This window comes from Anser anser, assembly GCF_964211835.1.
Source record: "Anser anser genome assembly, chromosome: 16".
NCBI classification, from domain to species: Eukaryota; Metazoa; Chordata; class Aves; order Anseriformes; family Anatidae; genus Anser; species Anser anser.
In genome coordinates this window covers 9,735,836-9,756,817 of record NC_139737.1, presented here as the reverse complement: position 1 = coordinate 9,756,817, position 20,982 = coordinate 9,735,836, and the positions used below count along the sequence as shown (strand labels likewise).

The 20,982-nt window shown below is 38.6% G+C and overlaps 1 protein-coding gene across 14 annotated transcripts in view; it reads right to left on the bottom strand.

Annotated features, from left to right (window-relative positions):
- SULF2 (sulfatase 2) overlaps positions 1-20,982 on the bottom strand; it is a 160,871-nt gene that overhangs the window by 51,407 nt on the left and 88,482 nt on the right. For 11 of the 14 annotated variants that reach the window (XM_083802192.1, XM_083802194.1, XM_083802185.1 and 8 more), the window contains 3 exons: positions 14,983-15,164; positions 13,052-13,299; positions 6,610-6,849 (listed from right to left, as the gene is read on the bottom strand). In XM_083802192.1, coding sequence (XP_083658318.1) covers positions 6,610-6,849; positions 13,052-13,226 — 415 coding nt within the window. In that variant the 5' untranslated portion in view covers positions 13,227-13,299; positions 14,983-15,164. Of the gene's footprint in view, positions 1-6,609; positions 6,850-13,051; positions 13,300-14,982; positions 15,165-18,728; positions 18,753-19,196; positions 19,518-20,982 lie in introns of those variants that run through there. The other 3 variants (XM_083802187.1, XM_083802193.1, XM_083802191.1) reach the window with 3 other exon arrangements.

The window sequence follows — 20,982 nt, the reverse complement described above, 5'->3', positions numbered from 1 at the left end:
CCTCTCATCATACTGCCGCCTGCTTGCCTGGTTCCAGGGAGCTACTGCGATATACTGTGCAAGAAGAAATAATTGCTGTATTTCAACACAGCCTGTTTTCTTCCACCTAGCAATAGACTTGGAAGAACATTACTAAAAACATTAGTTCATAAATAATAGTCTTACCAAATTCAATTAGGGGAAAAGTCCATCCCCGTTTCAATATAACCACAAAATTCCTTTCATCAAGATACTCTCCAAAAGAGAAGAAATTTAGCTTCCATAGTAGTTTACTTTCTTTACCTTCACCTTTTATCTTTCACAAAAAATAAATCTGATTTTTTTTTCTTTTTAAATAACCAGTCACATCTTACTATCCTTAAACGCATCTGTCTCATAAATGTACATAGGCCTCCTGTGCATAACATACATATGAGGATGGCAAGTAATATTATCTCTAACTTGACCAGCCTTTGAAGTTATCAATGTTCTGCTATGCACTTATTAAAAGATGACATGCAGCTTACTGTTCTATGAACTCTTGTACCACTGAGCTTTTCTGCTGCCCACTGACTTGCGGACTGTTGCCCTACTGGGCAAGTGTATAACCATGTGGGCCAATGGGACACTCACATCTCTGGGCATAAAGTGAAGACCAGCTTAGGACAACTGTATTCAATAAATGTTATTAAGTTAAATTTAATTAAATCAAAAAACAGCATTCTAGAAAAACAGAGAAAAACAATGCGAGAAGATGCCACAAGGCCTAAATGGCTAGCTGGACGAACAACAAGATATTAAACTGGAGTGAGAAAACGAGGGAACCTCTTCTCATTTTTGGCTACTATGCTACCTGATGTTGAACACAGCACTGAAAGAAGTCATTCTGCCTAGGAAGATGAAGAACTTAAAAAGTAAGGGAACCTATTGGCTTAGTAAGTAAACTAACAAAGATTTTAAAAATATTTTCAAATGTGCAAATATTCTATTTAGCTTTTAGCTATTCTGAATGCTATGAAATGGTAATCCTACTTCTGAAGTAGTATCAAGCTATGAATTGCTTCTTGCTTGAAATGATGTATCAGTATAACAAAGTATTACACTTCGGTGTAATACACTTACAGTATTACAATTCCAATGGGCATCCTATCAGAAGAGTACATTATAGTGGGGGGGGGGGGGGAAGATGAGCTGTTTTTCAAAATCTACAACATTTTGTGTTGAAAAGAGACAAGGGGATAAAATAAGAGAGAGGGCAGTGGGGAATAAAATATGCCTGGAAAGAAGGGAGCCACAGACACTGGCTTATTTCTGTAGTTGTGGATGCATTCATCTTGGACTCCTGGAAGGTTATATTTGATTGCAGGCTATCTTGTGGATTTTACTCAGTGACTTTATTCACTGAAGCACAACTATTCCTCGCTTCAGGATGGTTAAAATATAATATAAAGCTACATGCAAAAGACAGATGGTGTAATAGCAGCTGTATAGATGAGTGCCGTTTGTACAACCTCTGCATAAACCTCAGGAGACCACAACTCTACCTTGTGTGTTCCCACTTGAAGGTATCATACATTATAATATGTGTAAAGTTAAATTACTGAGGCATTGAACTCAATTCATAGAAACAGAGGGAGAAGATATATGCGTGCTTGATTCAAAACCAACTGATAGCACAGACGTGAAGTTAGAGCTGGGAGACAAAAGTCTTTAACATACATGAGGTAGGAAACTTAGAAATAACTTTTGTTTTAAAGTGTCATTCTCCAAAACATTTGCAGGATATTCCAACTCAACAATTCACTACGAATGACCAAGTCAGACAGAAGAAGTAACATGGGTAGAGTCATTGGTTTGGGTCTATGCGTCAGGACTCTTCTTACATCCTTTCCAGCAGAGGTTCTTGGTTTCCCTTTGTACTAACAGCTATCATGATATATCCAGTAGGCTGAAGCTTTCTTTCACACAGTTTTCAAGTCTAATGGCCTTAAACCCCATAACAGATATTATTTGACAGCCCTTTTTGTTTATATACAAAGAGAAGATCTAAGGGAACCAATTTATCTTCAAGTTAAATAATTCAGAAACCTGATATCCATTTTTCAAAAGTCACTGAGATGTCTTAGAGGTGAATATTGTAACACTTCAGTTCCTAATTATGCAAATCATATCTAAAAATCAAGCCTGACTCCTAATTCACTTAGTCATTATTTTAAAAGATGGCCTTCAGTTCTTCATCAGCCATCCTGCATATGGATGTCATTTTGACTTGGACAACCTGTTTTCTTTATATGCATGTAAGATGACAGAGAAGTGCAGCATGGCACAGTGGCTAGGGCACTAGGGTGCGAATGAAAACTTGCATCTCTTCTTAATGTTGCTCTTTACCTGCACGTGACCTTGCAGAAAGTATTTCACTACTCTCTATTTACAATTTGACTCTTCACTTTACCAGTTGTTCCCTACCAAGCAATTATACACAGAGAGCAACTTCAGTTAAGCTTCTAAGTATTTCTGTAGTTCAGCTATTGTGCTGAGAAAATTCTGCAGCAGCCAGCTGATAATCAGTACTTTTCTCCTGGCACGTATAAAGATATTAACATCTGGTCACATATTTTTCATGTTCATTCGTCCTTTAATGAACATTTACCAATAGCCTTTCTCCTCTATCTTACCATTTAATGTTAAAATCACTTTAAAATGTCACAGGCTCAGACGGTGAAGTGGAAAAATAATTATTTGAATGCAGTTGACCACGGTATCATCTTAGTCTAAATATTAAAGGGAGGAAATGAAAGACTGTCACTGAATTTTAATGAATTCATTAGTTAATTACTGTAAAGCCCTGTGAAAGTGGTAAGAATGATTATTACTCTTATTCCCAAGAAATTTACTATTATGGCAGAGACGGACCTTCAGCCATGACTTTTCTCTAGGTTCAAAATACACAAATAGTGCAAAATGGCACATATTTTGTGCCTTCTTCGCATAATTCAAGTGTAGCCTTCCATCAGAGTGAGATATTTACATATTACCACACAACAAGTAGCTTTTTCCTTCTTTAACAGGTTAATTTACTGAATGGGGTTAGCTGTACTGTAGGGTACTGCTCAACAGGAATGAAGATGGTAAGTTAGCCAAAACATGTATTACATTTGCTGCATACTGTGCCACATTAAGCCCTAACATAAACTAATAAAACTCTCACAAAGAGTCACTGAAGCACAAGTGTCCTTTTGCCAGTATGAATTTGGCCCACCATCCCTAATTCTGATGAATTTAATAAAGTAAGTATGTATTTTCATTTCCTGACTGCAGATAAGGCTGACAAAGTATTCTGGAATCAGTCACTAACTTTAAGACCTAATCGTTCAGCCAGCCAGGCAAATGGAAAAGAGAAGCTTTTCTCATTAAGTAATGTCCAAGGGAAAATTTAAATCTGTATTCCAATAAAATATAACGGTATTTGTTGTTGCAGGAAACAAGCATGCAACAATGCCTTGTGCATTTTAAAAGATGACTCATAGAAAGAGCTACGTATATTCTTGGAAAACTGAACATTTTTTGCTGTAAATGTTTACACAGGAACCTTTGGCAAAGAAATCCTCTCACATTCAGAAACGTTTGTCACAGGATCTCTTTCTTTTCCATCTTAATCATCTGTTGCTCCAAGCTGAAGTACCAGTGACCACTCTTTTAAGTTACTGATGATTCAGATGTTGCTTACATGGACTTTTCTAAAGATGAATTAATCAAACGACTTGATTTATTTAAATAAATTGTTCTTCTTTCCTGATTCTCCATGATATGTAGTAGGACAATGATGTGAGAAGCTCTTAAAAACAGGATTGACTGTTTAATGTACTGAGATTAGGGATTTAGTGTCTACACGTACTGGCTATGTAATGAGAATACAGTCCTTTAGTTGTTATTCACGACACTGGCATTTTTTAAGATTGTGAGAAAGGTTAAAGCAGAGGAAGACATACCTGTAACGCCGACTGCCTTAATGGCTTCCTTTGTAGGAGGAAAAGCCAGCCCTTTGCCTTGTTGTAATATTTATTTTAATTGATTCACATGAAGTGACAGTGAGTCTTGCACGATTGCTGAAATCCTGACTGTTAAAGCTGAAGACAGAAATTCCCTTGAGCTCAGCCTCTTACTTTCACCTCTGTTCTGCCAAGTCCAGTGCCTAACAAGGTAGGTAAAACTTTGTAAAGTACCAAGGTTGAATGATATAAAACTGGCAACCAAGGCTGAAACTAAGAACAATTTACAGGAAAGCCACACCTTTTCCATTTATTATCATATTTTTTTTACTTGCAACATGTGGAGGAGAATCCCACACCACACTGATCTCTTCCTGCCTGCATACCACCTGCACCCAAAGGTGCCAGCAGTAGCACAAGTCTATATAGATCCAAACCACAAATGCCACTGCCACAGAAGAAATATTACATTGCAGGATGAACACTCACAGCAGAATCATCTTTTGAGATAGAACAAAACACGGAGATCACCATGAATAGAGAAACGGGCAAGGAGATGTGAAATGAGTGGCAAAAAAGGGGGAAAAAATGATGGAAGCTTAAATGGAGTAGGAGAGTACAGTTTCTTCTTTTAGGTTTAAACAAGAAAAGGGAAATACAGGAAGAAGGCCTGGCTTATGAATTAAGAAAAAAAACAAAACCAACCTTTCTCCCAAAATGACAGCCTTCTCATTCCAGAGTTGTGAACTTACATATAAAAGCAAACCTGAGAAGACTTTATTAATCATGGCCTCCTTTTCTTCTTCTTCAAAAAAAAGAAGTAAGAAGCTAAACTGTGTTTCCAGGGTAAACCAGTAATACCATGGAACTCAAAATAAATAGATAAAATCTACAAATTAACTCCAGTGCTCTCCCCACCTTCTTTTGTTTACTGCAGTCACATTCAAGGATTCGCCACGTCAGAGAATGTATTCATAACGTCCAAAATATTCTACTTGCGAGTTACTTTTGAAACTGTGTTTCTGAAACAGGTAAATCTGATATTTGAAAAAAACTTGTAAAAGAAATACCTTCTTACAGATCCCTCACAGTGGTTAACACAAGATTTTAATCAGAGACCAGAAATTAACACAAATGTTTAGTAATGGCAATATCCATTTAAATTTTTATAATATATCACGTTTAACTACGTGATAGCTACATGAAAATCTCCTTTACACCTGAAGATTGCTTTGTAATTACAAAAGTACTATTTCTGCATGTTCCAACACATTTAGCTTGCAAATTAACAGAACCAGACTGAAAATAGAATAGAGATTCAGGAAGATCTTGGGCCTACATGTAAACAGTAACTTTATGTAAAAAATATAACACATGAATACCAGGACACCTGCAAAAGCTGTGGAAGTTGGTTGAACTTGCAAGTGCTCAAAATATAGTCACTAAATATAAAAATTATTACAACAGACAAATATCAGCAAACACAAAACAAATGATCTGTGAAGAATAAAACATTAACCTTGGTGTGGTATTCATATGATCACTGGTATTAGTGCCAGGAATGATAAACGGAGGGAAACAGCAACCAATTAATTAGGTATGTGCACTTCCCCTAATTTATTCCTTTCCAGATTAATTCAGATCTTTGTTTTAGAAAAAACAAAACAAGGAAATTACCTATTTGTTTTAAGACTAAGCTTTTACAGTGATGACATGCACAACTCATATGAATGTTTAGAAAGAAAAAGAAAAAAAAAGATCTTGTTATAATTACTATTCAAGATTTATACTCTTTCCTGGAAGCATCATCACGATCAAGCCTCACATACTATAAATTCAATTCACAAATGTATACTATCAGTAACAACTATACTACTATAGTATATATACACACTATAAACAACACGAATAGGTCCAGGTTTATGCCAGTTTTTGAATATGACAAAAGGCATTAGCAAGAAATGTGACAGAAACACCGCAATCAGCAAGAACCTAAATCTCACGTCCAGAGAGTGCAAGAAAGAAATAGGCGTGAAAAAAGTGCTGCATATTTTCTGAAATCCTTTCTACACGGTCTTTATTCCTAAGAAGCACTGCATGCAAAGAGGATCATTTGTTTCTCAAGAGTACATTTGATTTTGCTGATTAAGATGAAAAACTGAGGAATAAACACCTTTCTGGGAATGGACTGTCCAGAGAAACCAATCCATCTGACTGCTCTGCCCCAAAGCACAGAAGAGGCAGTCCCTTGTCTTGTATTCTTAGTTTGATTGATATACCTGTTTTATGAAAATTCAAATTACTAACTCCTTTCCATAATATCTTTCTTGGCTTTTCTACACATTGCAGGGCACATTTTACATGTGCTATGCCTTGGGTTTAGTCCTGTAACAAGAAATTCTGTTCCTACAGCACACACATTTTCTCCTTCACAGCCTCTAAAAAAGCCTTTTCGGTTTTGTTTTAAAATTTACTCAAGTAAAAGCACAAGGAAGCTAAACCTCCAACCCACACGCACAATTGAAGCTATAGCATCCTGCACTACTGCAGTCCATTACAAGTACAAACTAAAATATTATACATTGACCTCTGTACTAAGAAGGCTAAGGGAGCTTTCAGACAGAGCCAGTCTTGATCTTACCTGTCCTGTATCCTGTGTTGTTGAGGTACACAGCAAACGTACGTATTTCATGCTGAGCCTGCCAGGATGGAGAAGAGCAGTTCTCATTGTTAGTGTAAGTGTTGTGGTTGTGGACGTACTTCCCCGTCAGAATAGAGGAGCGAGACGGGCAGCACATGGGTGTTGTCACGAAGGCATTGATGAAATGAGCACCTCCATGTTCCATGATCCGCCTTGTTTTATTCATCACTTGCATAGACCCTAGAAAAAGAAAAGCATTTCAGAAACATTCTCTTGTCTCAGCCACAAGAGCTAACTAAGAGCTCGTGTGTTACATCAGAGACCAGAAAGAACCACTTGTAGTAACGGCACCGTAATCGCACAGGGAATCCAAATCCAAAGAGATTATTTTCTCCCCACCTGCGAAGTTCTCCCATTGTTTCAAAAAGGACCAAATACTGAAGTCGTAACTTAAGATTGAACTCAAACTTGTTGACATAAATCATAATGCTTTTTGAATTTCTTTCCAAGCTCAAGATTTCCCACTGTATCCAAGAGCATCTGTGCAGCCTTTCTGGAGCCACTAGTACTGTTCCAGTAGCTGAAGGCGAGAAGCAGCATGAATTAGGCTGAGACAACACAGCCTGAGGGTGAAATTAACTTTGTGCAGCAACCCTGACCAAAGTTTGCATATTCCTTAAGCATTATTTAATCCTTGGTTTCTGAAGACACCTGATGCACTGCTTTTTGTGCCAACCTTCTGCTTTTGCAGAAGAACCCTTTTGGCTGAGGGTGTAATCACAGAACTGTTGAGGCTGGAAGACAGCTGCAGATTATTTAGTTTAAACCTGCTGTTCAAGCAGGGTCTACTAGACTTGTTCTCTTGATATAAAGTTATTTCCCCTGATATGTGATATTAGCTGGTACTGGTCTCTGGAAGAAGCAATGACAGAGCAAAACCCTCATCAGAATTTCCATCACTAGCCCACTGAGTTCCTTCTAGCCACCTGACCTATTTTGATAATAGTGTCACCTAAAACTCTAAGTTTTCTTAGGTTTGATTCTGCAGAATCAGATTCTAGATGACCACTTGGGACATGTAACAATCATCATCTAAAAACAAAGAGCAAGTTTAACTGGCAGAGACTTGGATGAATTGGGGTAATGGGAGTCAAAGTCCTTTTGTCAGCTGTTAGTAAAAGCCACACTGCTGCCAAATGGCTGTTCTGTTTCCTTTTTAAGGCAAGGCTTTGGGCAAAGAATGCATCTTTACCACAGACATACACATAGTTAAATCTTGATCTGTATCAGAATTCTTCTTATGCACAGATTTATGAAGGATCAGAAGAAAAAAGGCTTTCAGTGTTCCTTATCTATCAGTGTCTGGCAGTTAAAACTGCATCAGCATACTTGATCTAGGAAGAATTTCCATTTTCCAAAGAACTTATAATGACACCTGTCACAGTGTGACCTTGCAAAAGAGAGCAAACCTTTCCAACACCAACCCTCCGTTCTTTTTATGAGCAGAGAAAGCCAACAGACAACATGGAGATGAAGGTATGGGCTTATGCTGGAGTAGCGTTGGGGCTAACTTACCCAAGGTTGAGTTGGATTAATAGTTCAGCTTTAATCAATGCATCCTGCAACCATCTGGCACAAATTGTATGTTGTTTCTGTCAATAATGTGTTTAGGTTTCTTCTAAGCTCTTTAGGCAGGGCTTTCATTATGAAATTGCAACAATAAGTTGATTTGATACAGGGCACATTGATATAACCAGGAGTCAAAACCTAGAGGGAAAAGGGTCATAAGCCACATATGGAATCTGACTCTCTGGCACCATGAAGGAAAGTTAATTGCTACAGCAGGTCATTTCATCTTGCAATTGCCATGGCATTAGTTTTCTTAAGATCATTTTGCTGAAATGAATATTATAAAGAAATAAATGAAACCTGTATCAGAGTACATCCCTGTCAAATCACTTTGGTACAAGAACCAAGGCAGGTTATTTCGTTCTCCCTTTCGAACTTGTTGAACTTCATATATCAAAAGGAAGTTTCTAAACAAAATGATTTTTTTTGTTTGTTTCCAACACTGTGGGATAAGAAAACACGTGTTTTGGGAGCAACCTCCCTTTCTTCAAAAGTGCTAACACCGTTGATGATTTTAACAGTCAATTCGTTATGTGAGCCTGAGAACTGCGGATGTTTCCTCTGTCATCTTATGAGCTAGCCCCAAAATAACTAGTCAGACCAAAATAATGTTTTGTCATTCCAATATTAAAATACAATTTAACAACCCCTTTAAACGACAGAGGCATCTGGGCATAAATAACAGTACATGTTAAGACTCCCCTTGGGGACAGTAACCTTCTTTAATAAAACTGTTGTAATGACAAGGACCTATATATCAACAGTCTTTAATACAAAAACATATGATCTAATCTGCTTCCGCAGCTTGAGAACTAATACAGAGTGACAGATCAGCGGAAGGTAAAAATCTAGCATACTCTTCCGTGCAATCTTAAATAGGCCAGCTTTAAATATTTCAGACAGCATTAAACCAGCCAACCAAAAAACTTATTTTCTTCAGCCTGCCTCCAATACAAACACAGAATCGTGAAAAAAAAAAAAAAAAGAAGTACAAATTGATCTTTCTGTAGCAGAAGAGTAGATGTGTATTAATCAGCAGCTGGAACCTCACCAAATCATATTTTGCATTGGAAAATCTTTTGGGGTTTCATTAGCTGATGTACCATGAGAAGTCATGCTTTGAAGTGTCAATATTTTATTCAGAAAATGGTCTGTTACCTGTCTAAAATCACTGATGATAAACAAAAATGATTCAGAGCTAAATGTGAAGTGTCTATGCTATTTTCAAAAACCAAAAGATCTATGGAAGTACTGTGCAAATATGCATTTAATCAATTTGATGCACTCAAGCTGCTCACTTAACAAAGCAAAGCAAAATAGAGGTGGAAATTCCACTTGAAATTCATGTGGTGTCCAAAACTTTGCTTAGTGCCTTTTCACAGTTCGCTTTAAAGATAAGGCTTTGACTAATTTTGACTAGTATTAATGGAGAAAACTAAGTAAAACTCCATGCATTTTTAATGAGGTATTGACACTGAGGAGAAGCTCACACACATGAGGCAGTTAAAACGTATACAAAGGTCCATGTTTCTGAACCTTCAGGTTATTTTCTTCAGTATGATTTCTGGATTCCAGGATGGATTCTAATTCACACAGAAATATTCCTATCTGAACGTACAAAAATGTTTTAAAGACAAAATGCATGGGTTTTTATACACACATTCATCATGATTTTTAAAATGTACAATACTGCATACTGTTTTTCATATATTCTCTATTAGCTAGAGACACATTCAATTAGATCATCTGTATTATCAATGTGAAGCAGCTTATCTTGCTCACATTTTGCAATAGGTATGATACTGAACATAACTTCACTTTTTAATACATTAGAAGACATTCTATGCTATAGTACTGGAGAACTGAGTTCATTTACTAATGCTATAAAGAAAAGATTATCTAATACAGCGAAACGTTTAACCATATTCAGTTCTCCAAATGTATGTTATATTGGAAAAAGAATTATGTAAAACCTTTACTAGCATATAACAACCTGTACAACTATGAGGATGCTTTATTACCTGCTCAATAAGACTGCAATAAAAGCTAGCTAAAAAAAGTCCTTAATTAATTTAACAGTTGTTCATGAAATATTATTGACTTTCCCATTAGTATTTTGTTGTCAGAAGTCATAATTTACATGAGTTTTAGGGAGGTCCACTTGTTTAAGAGCTGGTGTTAAGTCCCAAATGACTTAGTCAACTCTGAAGCCCAATTTGAGAAGTATCATCTATAAGCAGGTAAGTTCACTGGAACCCAGAACGTACTGTCCCCTAAAGCCCTCTATTTGCGTTCTATTTGAACCCCATTAGACACCCTTTTCACATCTTCATTTCCTTTCTTTGCTCATCTTCAATTCTGACAAAGCTCTACGACACTAATCCCCGTGTATGATAACTAAGAAACATTACTGTTGTGACACTTCAGTGTTTTCACACATTGGAACGTGTAGTAACATATGAATCACCTCTCACTCAGATTTAACGAGGCTGAAATGTTTTCTAAATAATCAGATTTTTCTCCAACTACAAGATAATGAACTAAGCTGATTTCTTAAAGCACAGCGATATGGGAGGCACACCTAATGGAACTGAAGACGCCGAGGCCATCACACAGCAGACATCAGCATTAGACTAACATGGAATTACATGGCTCTAATGGGGGAGAAAGTCTTTGGTTCCAATTAATTCTTTCTCCTCATCAGTATATTCCTCTTCTTTATATTCAGGTTGTCAGCACAACTCTTTTGATTAAAAAGACAGTCAACTGAGTGTGCATGTTTCCGTAGTTCTTGGTGTTCTCATTTGTCGTCTTCCATCCGTATCCATTACAATTTATGCTTGTTCTTCTTTGACCTGGAGATTCTGTATCCTTTTCATCAGTCCCTTACCAGTCTTTTCCTTTTATTCAATACAAAACTAGTGTTTGGTTTCCTAAGTAAAACTCGTGATTAGAAGCAGTGAAAATAAAAAGAATAAAACAAGTTGAACTCGTTTGCTGAGAGGACAACATCTCCTTCTGGCAAACTCCACCTACTCCTGTTACATTGTTAAATCTATCTTAAATGAAGAAAGGCTGTTGAGATTTAGTTGTCTTCCCTTTTGCCTCAAAAGTTGCCACAATAGAAAAACAAAAGCTCCAACACCCATCAGTTACAGAACATTCCTAGAAGCAGTTGCAATCTTTGTTATGCATAGCTTTCTATGCTACACTTTCATAGCTTCCAAGTTTTCCTTAGCTTTTATTGGTGATTCACATCTTGTTTTCATCTTTCTTAAATGCATTAACCACAATCCCCACAAATGGCAATTTTGATTAACTTGGACAGCTCACCAGACAATAGACAAGAATAAAAATTAATTCAAACAAATATTGGGTCTCGCCAAGCCATTAGTGGCAAATGACAAATATCAAATCTCAGCTTCATCAGATGGATTTTCCTTAGTTAGATCCTAATTTGTGTAGACACATGCCCATTATGCTTGAAATTGGAAAGCATCAGATTATCAGAGAAGAGAAATATACTGCCCAAAGGACTTAGACAATTGCATCAGAAACAAGTACACTAGCATAAAATAGAAGATGATAAATTTTTTAGGACCACCTTCTGAGCCTGCAAGATAATGTACTTAGGTTCTTTTGGATATACATTATTAAAACTCCTTTATTTGTGATTAGAATAACCATTCTCCGAAAGAAAAAAGAGGTGACAACCAAAAAGAAAAATCTTCTGATCCCACTCATTTCAATTAAATTTTTATTTGGTGAGGTTACTGCTATAGCAGGCTTTTCAGCCACCTTTGAGAAATATATGACATCTACAATATCACAGACATGCAGAAATACTAATAAAAAGGAAGCATCTATAAGAATATTGCCATGTTGCTGTAATTAACTTCTCAGCTAGAGAAGTGTAGAAGTAATATAAGTCAATTAACTTTACTATTGTGTTCCATTTCTTCTTTCAGGTCTGTTTTCCAATTTTTCCCATCCATACTAGAAATTTGGCATAGTAGCTCGTCAAACAAACCTGCCAGACCACACATATAGCAGCTCTCATCTTTCAGACGATCCAGGCTTTATACTGACTTAAAAGCATATTTTTAATGCAAAATTCCTAATATAAACTGGTTTGTGTTAATCAGTTCTAACTACAGACAACATTTGTAAATATAAGCTTGTTCAGGAAATAGAACAAAACCCAATCTGTCAGTTAATTCATTATTCCAAATCATTAGGCAAAGTGTGTTTAATCTTCATCTCCTTTCTTCAACAATTAACATAGCATTGAATAACACCATAGAACCTTCTCATACTAAGTGATTTTGGTCAGTAATTAACTACACATCTAAATGGACAATACTGAGAGTAGTATGAATATGTTAGGTAAGATTTAAGTAATTAAAATTAAAATTGTCTATGTAATGAATGTCTGCAATTACACAAGAAATTTGGGTAATTACATAGTGCAATAATCAGTTATGAATTTAAACCTACTGCTTAAGCACGTTGCTTCCCAGGTTATACTTGCAATTGCCAGAAGCACAGTTTAGACATACAGATGAAGACAGATAGGCAGGAATCTCATATTTCCACAGAAACAGGAAGTTTGACATTTTAAATGTAGACTACTTTTTGCTGTCTTTCAATTGCATGCAGCTGGAAACCTGCATAAAGGTAGGTTTTTGCTACTTGTTCTATTATATTTTTTGCAATGAAAAAAAAGATAATTATTTTTAAAATAATCATCTAGCTTCAATGAAAAGAATTGCCATACTCATTAACTAAAATTCTCTTTATGTTGGGCTCTTACCAAGTTCTACATCCTGATCATCAGTAAGAACGAGGATGATGTTTGGGCGGATGTTTCTACGGTCTCTTTGAAATCTTCCCTTCAGACGCTGATTTAACAGGAAAGCTGAACTTCCATCCAACAGTGATAAAACAGTCATCATGAATAATCCAAGGACAAGACTATGCTGTGCCATATTGTTCTGATTTAGTGTTCTCTCTGAACAAGGTAGGTTAATGGCTTCTACTTCTTTTTTGTTTGCAGGTCTCCTGTAAGGGAGAAGGAAACTTATACTTTTCTCTCTATACCGCCTCCCCAAAGGAACAGCAAGGGTCTCTCCAAAGAAGTAAAAGGTTATTTGCCTAAAATAATCTAACTCCTAAGAAAATAAATAAATAAAACAAAGGAACTAAATATTTTTCTAGTGCCAGCTAGAAACAGAAACTTGAAAAATTCACAGTTCATAAGCTATTACCTACATACACAAGGAAGTTTTCACTCTACGCTCAAATTTGGCAGCAAGTTCAAGGATTTAGCAGGGCACCAACTCTTAACTCTTGCTTTGACACATAAAAAGCAATCTTCTTTAAGGTTCTGGGATGCTTTGAGATGACATTTTTGTTTACTATATCAAAAATGCAGATGTTGAAGAGGTAAACACATCTATCCACATTTTTAAACAGGACTGTGGTAAAATTTACTGAGTTAACAATGCATTTGCAAACTCACAAAGGATCCTCAGATATAATACTATATACTGTTTATACTGTATATACTGATATACACTGTTTTATCTTATAGATTTCATTAGTGCGCAGAACTGCCCAGATCTTGAAACTATTGTGTGACACCGTTTGAAGTCTACTACAGCTTTGATGATAATATGATATCCTTTCAACATTTCTGTTGGTTTCCAAGATTCTTATTTTAAGTATTGAGTATATTTGAAGATCTACTGCTGCAAATGCTTGGGAACAGATGCACTGAAATGTTTTGCACTGCCTGACTTCCCTCCATCATAAATACAATGCCCCAAAATTGACTTGTTTGCAGAACAGAGCGTGACTAAAGGGTACTGCTCCTTTTGGTGAGCCAGAAACAAAGCAACTGCTAGCCATTCCTACAAGCAGACTCCTGAAAATGATTAAGTATGCTGAAACATTTTTGAAATTATAATTCTGCTCAGTGGTCTTTTGGCGTAGAGGGATTTTCTCTCACTTTCTGAAGTCAAAACACCAATATGAGGCTGTACAAAAAATACCAAATACTAATTATTTCATCAGACCCAGTGATCAATGAGTCAGTTTTTGATGGCTTCCCTACTTGCTGCTTGCCATTTCCTGGACCAGTGCCAATGATCTCTTCTAATGCAGTGAAAAAAAATCAATTAAAAATGACACAAGGGAGACTATCTGCTCTTTGTAAAGACTAGAAATGCCTGAGTAGAAAGAATCTAGCAAAGTGTGCTTTAACCAAAGAAATACATTGGCTATTCTGTTCCTATAGCCACTTGAGAAAACAGTTTTTCCTCCAGCAGATTATTTCATAGCCACATTATTACTTCATCTCTGTCAGTGTCTGTTCTTTGAGATAAACTTTGATTAAGAAAGTTCTCATGCAATAGCAAAACCACTGGTGTGAAAAATTATACTCAGCTTCTATGCTTATTTAAGAAATATGTATATAATTTTCATATAAGTCAACAGATATCTAGCGATAGTATGATGCAATACTTACTAAGGCTGCTTTCCAGAAACGTACACTAATAGGTTTTTGAACAAAAAAGAAAAATCCTTCTTCCTTACTAGTCTCTCCACTGAGTTTCATAGGCAGGTGAAATTAATTTCCTTCGTAGAAACTAAAAACTGATTTTACATGTCCTATCACTTAATCCAACGAGCAGGGAAAGAGAAAAGTCCAGCTTCCTAAATTTACAAATACAGTTTTAGTACCTTTGCTGCTGATCAGAGATTTGCCAGGCAATATCAGAAGGAACACCAACAAGTCCAATCAATTTTCGTTCTCCATACTCAGAATTCCATCTGCAGCAGTACAACTGGGAAGAATCATGTCAGATTCAATGTGCTGCTACTGTTCAGTGCAGTCAAAAGCAGTCTGAGAGGCAAACCTGGATCTGTTTCAAAAGACAAGGAAAAAAAAGTTAGTTTAGCAGGCGTATATTCCTGGACACCAGCTTTTTGGGGGAAGGGATAGAGAAATAGTTTCTACTCTTCAGAAATCATTCCATATGTGTTTCTGTTAAAAAAAAAAAAAAGGAACAGATAATATAGACACTTTTATTACGCACATTTTTCTGAAGGTCTAAAGTTTATTTTTTTTTTCCTGTTCTACACTAGCCAATTGCGTCTCTGAATAATAGCGTTCACTGCCTTTTCTTGCAGCATTAGAAGGCTGTCTATTTGTGCTATATCTGTTCTTAACTGCATTCATGAAGAGTGTTGTGCATGTAAGTCTTCCTCACATTCTTCTCACTTCTTTTAAACGAATGCATGGAAGGAACCCTATGGCCTCTCTCCCCTCAGCCTGTCTTTTCCTCATAGTTTATTGACCCTCACTCACTCCATTGTTATTTAAAAATAGAAGTTGTCCCCAGCTCAGAGAGCTGCTTATCTATCTGGGAAATACTTAACATGTTCGGGGATGTACATAAACTGCTATTCCACAGCTTTTATCCACACATGTACATTTATGGTTAAAGGAACTGGTTATATCTGAGAGGATACTGTGAATGGAAGAGAGAATTAAGTACAACAGGCATCTTCTCCCAATATTCTCTCTCAGCCCCCACCTCAATGAAAAATTTTCAACATTATGTTGAAAATGATTTATGTCCCTATTATTAACAGGGTAAGTCCTGCCAGAAATCAACTCGAAGCATGTAATTATGTGCAAAACTCACACCAATAGCTAGGTAAGAAAATTAAAGCAATTTTAGAAAATAACATATTTCTCAAAATATGTATTCATAAAAGACAGACATGCCACTACTAACAGCGTATTTGCTGCAAAACCTAAAAGCCAGCTTTAAATAGTTCTCAGAATAGCAGCAGAAGAGCCTCTTGCATGGACTGCTAGTGGTCAAATATAGATTGATGGGTTTTAACCCCTTGTCTTCGGTGAACTTCAGGGAAGGAAATATGACACAAAGCGCATTAACAATTCTTTCCCCGTTTCTGTCAACAAGCTAAACTGTGACTCAACGGTAGCCAGAAAAGTTCCGCAGCAATGCCCCAGTCTGCCTTCGCTTTTAATATAGCACCCTCTCCAGTGATGCATTTTGTTCTGAGCGGCACAGATGGCCCGCTGCTTTATGTGCCTCTGCAGGCCATCCTCCAATATTAAAGACGCTTAATCTGTAGTGGTTCTCGTGAGAATTAGGTATGCCTCTTGTTTTCTCCCAGATTACACATATGAACTTGACAAGTCTGGCCACCCCTGTTTTATATTTAGGCAAGTGCTATCAGAAATTCATGAAACATTCTTCAGCTGGGGCATCTAGCTGAACTTTATGAAGCCTATTAAACCTCCTAGCAGGCTGCTGTAGAGAAAGGCTGGTCCTCTTATTTTCTATGGTTTACAGTCGAGTTTAACAAGTCCCCGACTCCCTTCGTAGCCTGATTTAGATACAGCTGTGTCTTTTTGCTCTTAACTCCTGCCAGTATGGGGAATAAGAAGAGAGCCACACTCAGTCCTCCTGTGTAGCGACCCATAACATTGCACTAAGTCATATACATGTTCAAGAGAGAAACCCAGATTTCGGCACACTTAATCTATTTATAAAAGAATGGAGACAAGTTCTGTTCCCAAGTAGCATTTCCACCAAGGAAAGATGACTTCTTTTTAACACTGCCCTCACTAATTATCATCAGGTCCACTGCAGCACAGGCAGGATGCACAGGGATGACTTGTGTCACTTCTACCCCCAGATGGTCTTTTTTAATCATGCTATTGATTACTATTGCTTGGCAGAGATGTAGCACGCACTGTGTGTCAAACTCGTAACTGACTGTAGCCTGCACGCACTGGTGCTCCAAACCTTGCTAATGCTGGTCACCAGCACAACTGTCCCCTGCATAAAGCTAGCGTAACTTCACTGAAGTCAAATAATTAAGTTATGCCAGTACACTAAAGAGTAGTACCCGACTCTTGCTGTGACAGAAGTCCAAACATACCAAATTAATTCTTGTATCAAACATGCAAGTTAATCCTGCTGTGAGACTATTTCTGGAAAGCTGTTTTTAGTTATGTTTACATGAACTGTTTTTTTTTTTTTAAATAAACATACTGCAAAGCACTAAATACAAAATTGGTATGGCAAATCCAACTTGTCCAGCAGCCACAACAGAATAGGGTAACAGCATGCAAGCCACAAAGTGGAACTGCACAGTAAGGGTAAACAGGTTAGCAAAAAGCAACGCACACCTGCTCTAAATACAGCTGGAGCCAATACCAGGTGTATTATTGAAGCAGACTTAGGTGTGCCATTTGTCCAGTGTTTAAAGCCATTGAAATACATGGTGGTGGATCCATTCCCTAGCAACCGACCCAATTAAAACCACTTTGCCAGTTAAATGGATTCAGCCCTGCTGCTGTTCTCTTAACTCTTGAGTTACTCCCATACATCCCGGGTTCAGTTGTAGCATTCCTTTTTCACTGAAGCTGTCAGCCATCATTTGAAACTATTAAATTTTGTTTGCAAGAGAATAAAACAATTTTATTCGTGGATTAGGAGAATTCTTGTTGGCAATCAAACAAAGCTCTCAGGGGAAAGCTGGAATCGTCATTTAACGCTGTAATCTAACATCATGCTGTGTTTCCTTGTAGTTTTATACTTCCCCATTTTTTTCCCAGAAAGTCAAAAGTTTAAGAGAAAGTACATAATCAAATCCCCAATGCTAAATTTGGCTCTTGAAGCTTATGGTTGTGCTGGTTTACCTGCACAAACTAGGGCTAAAGTATTTTTATTTGCAGGTAACCAACTTTTCTGTTCCCAGACTTCTCAGTGCACTGAATTACCATTCAGATGGGTTCTCCCCTGTTGCTTTCCTTACGCTGGTGAACTCTGTGCCAAAACTAAATATTTATCAAAGGGAAGCTTATTTTCATAGGGGAATCTTTTCCCTATTATGTAACTTCCTTTTAAGTAAAACTGAATTATAATTCAGTTATAATTTTTCCTAGGAGGGAACTTTATTAAAAAAAAAAAGTGTTCCAAATAGCACGATATACTCTCCACACATCCATACTATTTTTTCTATTCACTACTTGGCTGTTTCTACAGAAGGTCCCCAGTAATATGCACAGCATTAGCGAGTCTTCAGGTAGATTAAATTGTCACTTGGATCCCCCAAACCCACAGGAACACACATCCTCTTGTGCACTGTGAGCACTGTTAACCCAGTAACAACTTTTAGGAGATTAAGCATTACTTCCCTATCGTACTTATCATCTTCAGGTATTTATAAACTACAAAGACATGATGACTTTAAAGATAATTAAGCCATCTTGTACTGAGTATGGTAACGTTCACAGACTGACTTCTGACAACACCAGCAGGGAACAAATGCACGTGCTTTAAAATAGAAAAAGCAGGCAAGCACAGTTACCGTTACACAAACACGCTCTACCAAGCGAACAGATTTTTTTGTGGCTTCACACAGCCCAAACCTGTCCGTACCTCCACGAACAAACAGACACCCAGCCGCGCTTTACCCGGATGCACAGCCCACCGACGGAGCCGCGGAGCGCTGGAGCATCAGTTGGTTCGGGACCGCTTCTCCTCGCCCCTTAGGGAATGGGGGACACGGGCAGCGACAGCACGACACCCACCGGGGCCGGGCACCCGGGAAGCCGGGGCAGGAGCAGGGAAATCGGGGCAGGAGCCGGACAGCCGTGCTCAGCAGCCCCGGCAGGCACCAAGGCGCAGCGGGCGGGCTGCCCCGGGCCAGCGGGGCTGAGCTCTCAGACGGCGCTGCCGCCTCACACCGCCCCGAGCCCCACCTCTGCCCCCAGCCGTCACCCCCTCAGCCCCCTCCGGCTCCCGGCCGCCTGCCTCAGCCTCGGGGAGCCCCAGCAGCGGGGTGCCCCCGGCCCAGCCGCTGCTCGGCCCGGCGGGAGGCCTCCGGCCGCTCGCTCCCTCACTCACCCCCGAGCCCGGCCGCGCATCCGCCGCCCGCGGCCGACGGCTGGCTCCGAGAAAGAGGAGCTGGTGCGGGTGCTGCGCCTTTCCCCGCCGCCGCCCCGCGTCCTCCCCTCCTCTCCCTTCTCCGTTCAAAAGTTCCTGCACCTCACGGAGCCTCCTCCCCGCACTGACGCAAGGCCCCGGCGGCGCGCAGAGGGCAGGCGGGCGGCCAGCCCCCCGGGGCGGCTCTGCCCCCGGGAGCACGAAGCCCTCAGAGCGGAAAGAAGGTGCCGTAGCTGGGAGTATGTGAGTTTGAGTGACTGTGCGTGTGTGTGTGGCTATGTGTATGAGTGCGTGTGAGGGTTAATTAATGCGCCCCCGTCCCCCCCTCCGGGGCCTGAGGAGGGCGCGCAGGGGCTGGGCCACCTGAGGAGAGCCCCAGGGCTGGTGGGTGCTGAGGCACCGTCGCCGTAGGGGGCTGAAGTGAGGGACACCACAGTCGTTGGTAATTAAGACATGCTTAATCAAGCTCTTCAAGGTAGGGACTGTGTCTGCTGCAGGTACCCATGCACTACTTAGAATATACTACATTCTGTGCCTTAAACGTATGTAAGGATGCAGGTAGTATCTTTCTTTAAGAACCCCTGAACTTTCAAAGATACCGACACATTAAGATGTTAAAAAGCATAATATTTTCTTCAAGCATTCCCTCCATTGATAGTCACACACAGTAGTTTTCCTCTGACTGTACTGACACTTAGCACTACAGCTAGTACTGAGTTCCATGGAAGACACCCCACATCCCAAACCCCACTGTAGCTGTAGGTTCCTTGATTTTGGATTTGTATCTTTGAAAATATACATCTAAAAATAAAAGAGGATTTTACAGCACTGTTTTTATCATAAACCATTTTCACTGTAGTGTCATGTGGTTCAAAACGGACAGTATACATGTTTTCTGTGCAGGACCAATAATCAGTGGAAGAAGAGTAACTGATAAAGAAAATAAAGAAGATTCTACCATTTCTCTACTGAAGGCAAAACCAGTGAGGAAATAAGACAGTTCCTGAAAACTCTTAAGGAAAAAGACTAGATGTAGTTTTAAAGAAAAATGCTAGCACAGAAGAGACTTGCAGAAAGAACTATAATCATGCTATAAGTGAATATTTTGAAAAGCAATGCAGAGAGGAAAAAAAAAATTGTTTCATCTATGATTTATTTGGATTTTTGCTTTAAAACAAACATTACTCCCAATGACCTAATTCTGACTTTGCTGGAGAAGGCTGATCATCCTGAACCTTTTTCATTCTTGGCTACATTCTTGACTACACACAGATTTGATCCTAAATCAGCAAAACCCAAACAGCCCAATTCCCCCAATGCAGTTATATCACTACTAAGGTACCAATGTGCTCAGGAATAAACAATCCAAGTGAAGCACTATGTGTCAGTACAACTGCGTCCACACTAGGGGCTGCAACAGTATAACTGTACAAGTAACCACTCCGTAACAGTGAGTTACACTAATACAGAAGCTTTATGCAGAACAGGGACTATATATTGCTGAGATTTTGATAAAATTGTTCTATTGGTTTCTAAGATAACATTTGACCTTTTGGTAGTGACTTTGATCTTATGATAAAACAATTTACAGATAATTAAGTTTTACAACAGACCTGTGAGCTATGATTTTTCTGTTTCCACATATTTTAGACACGAATTAGTGTCAGATAAGGCAGATGAGTCACCCAGAGCCAAAAAGACTTTCAGCAGCTCGGCCAGGAACAGAAACCAGGAAACTCAGCATTTC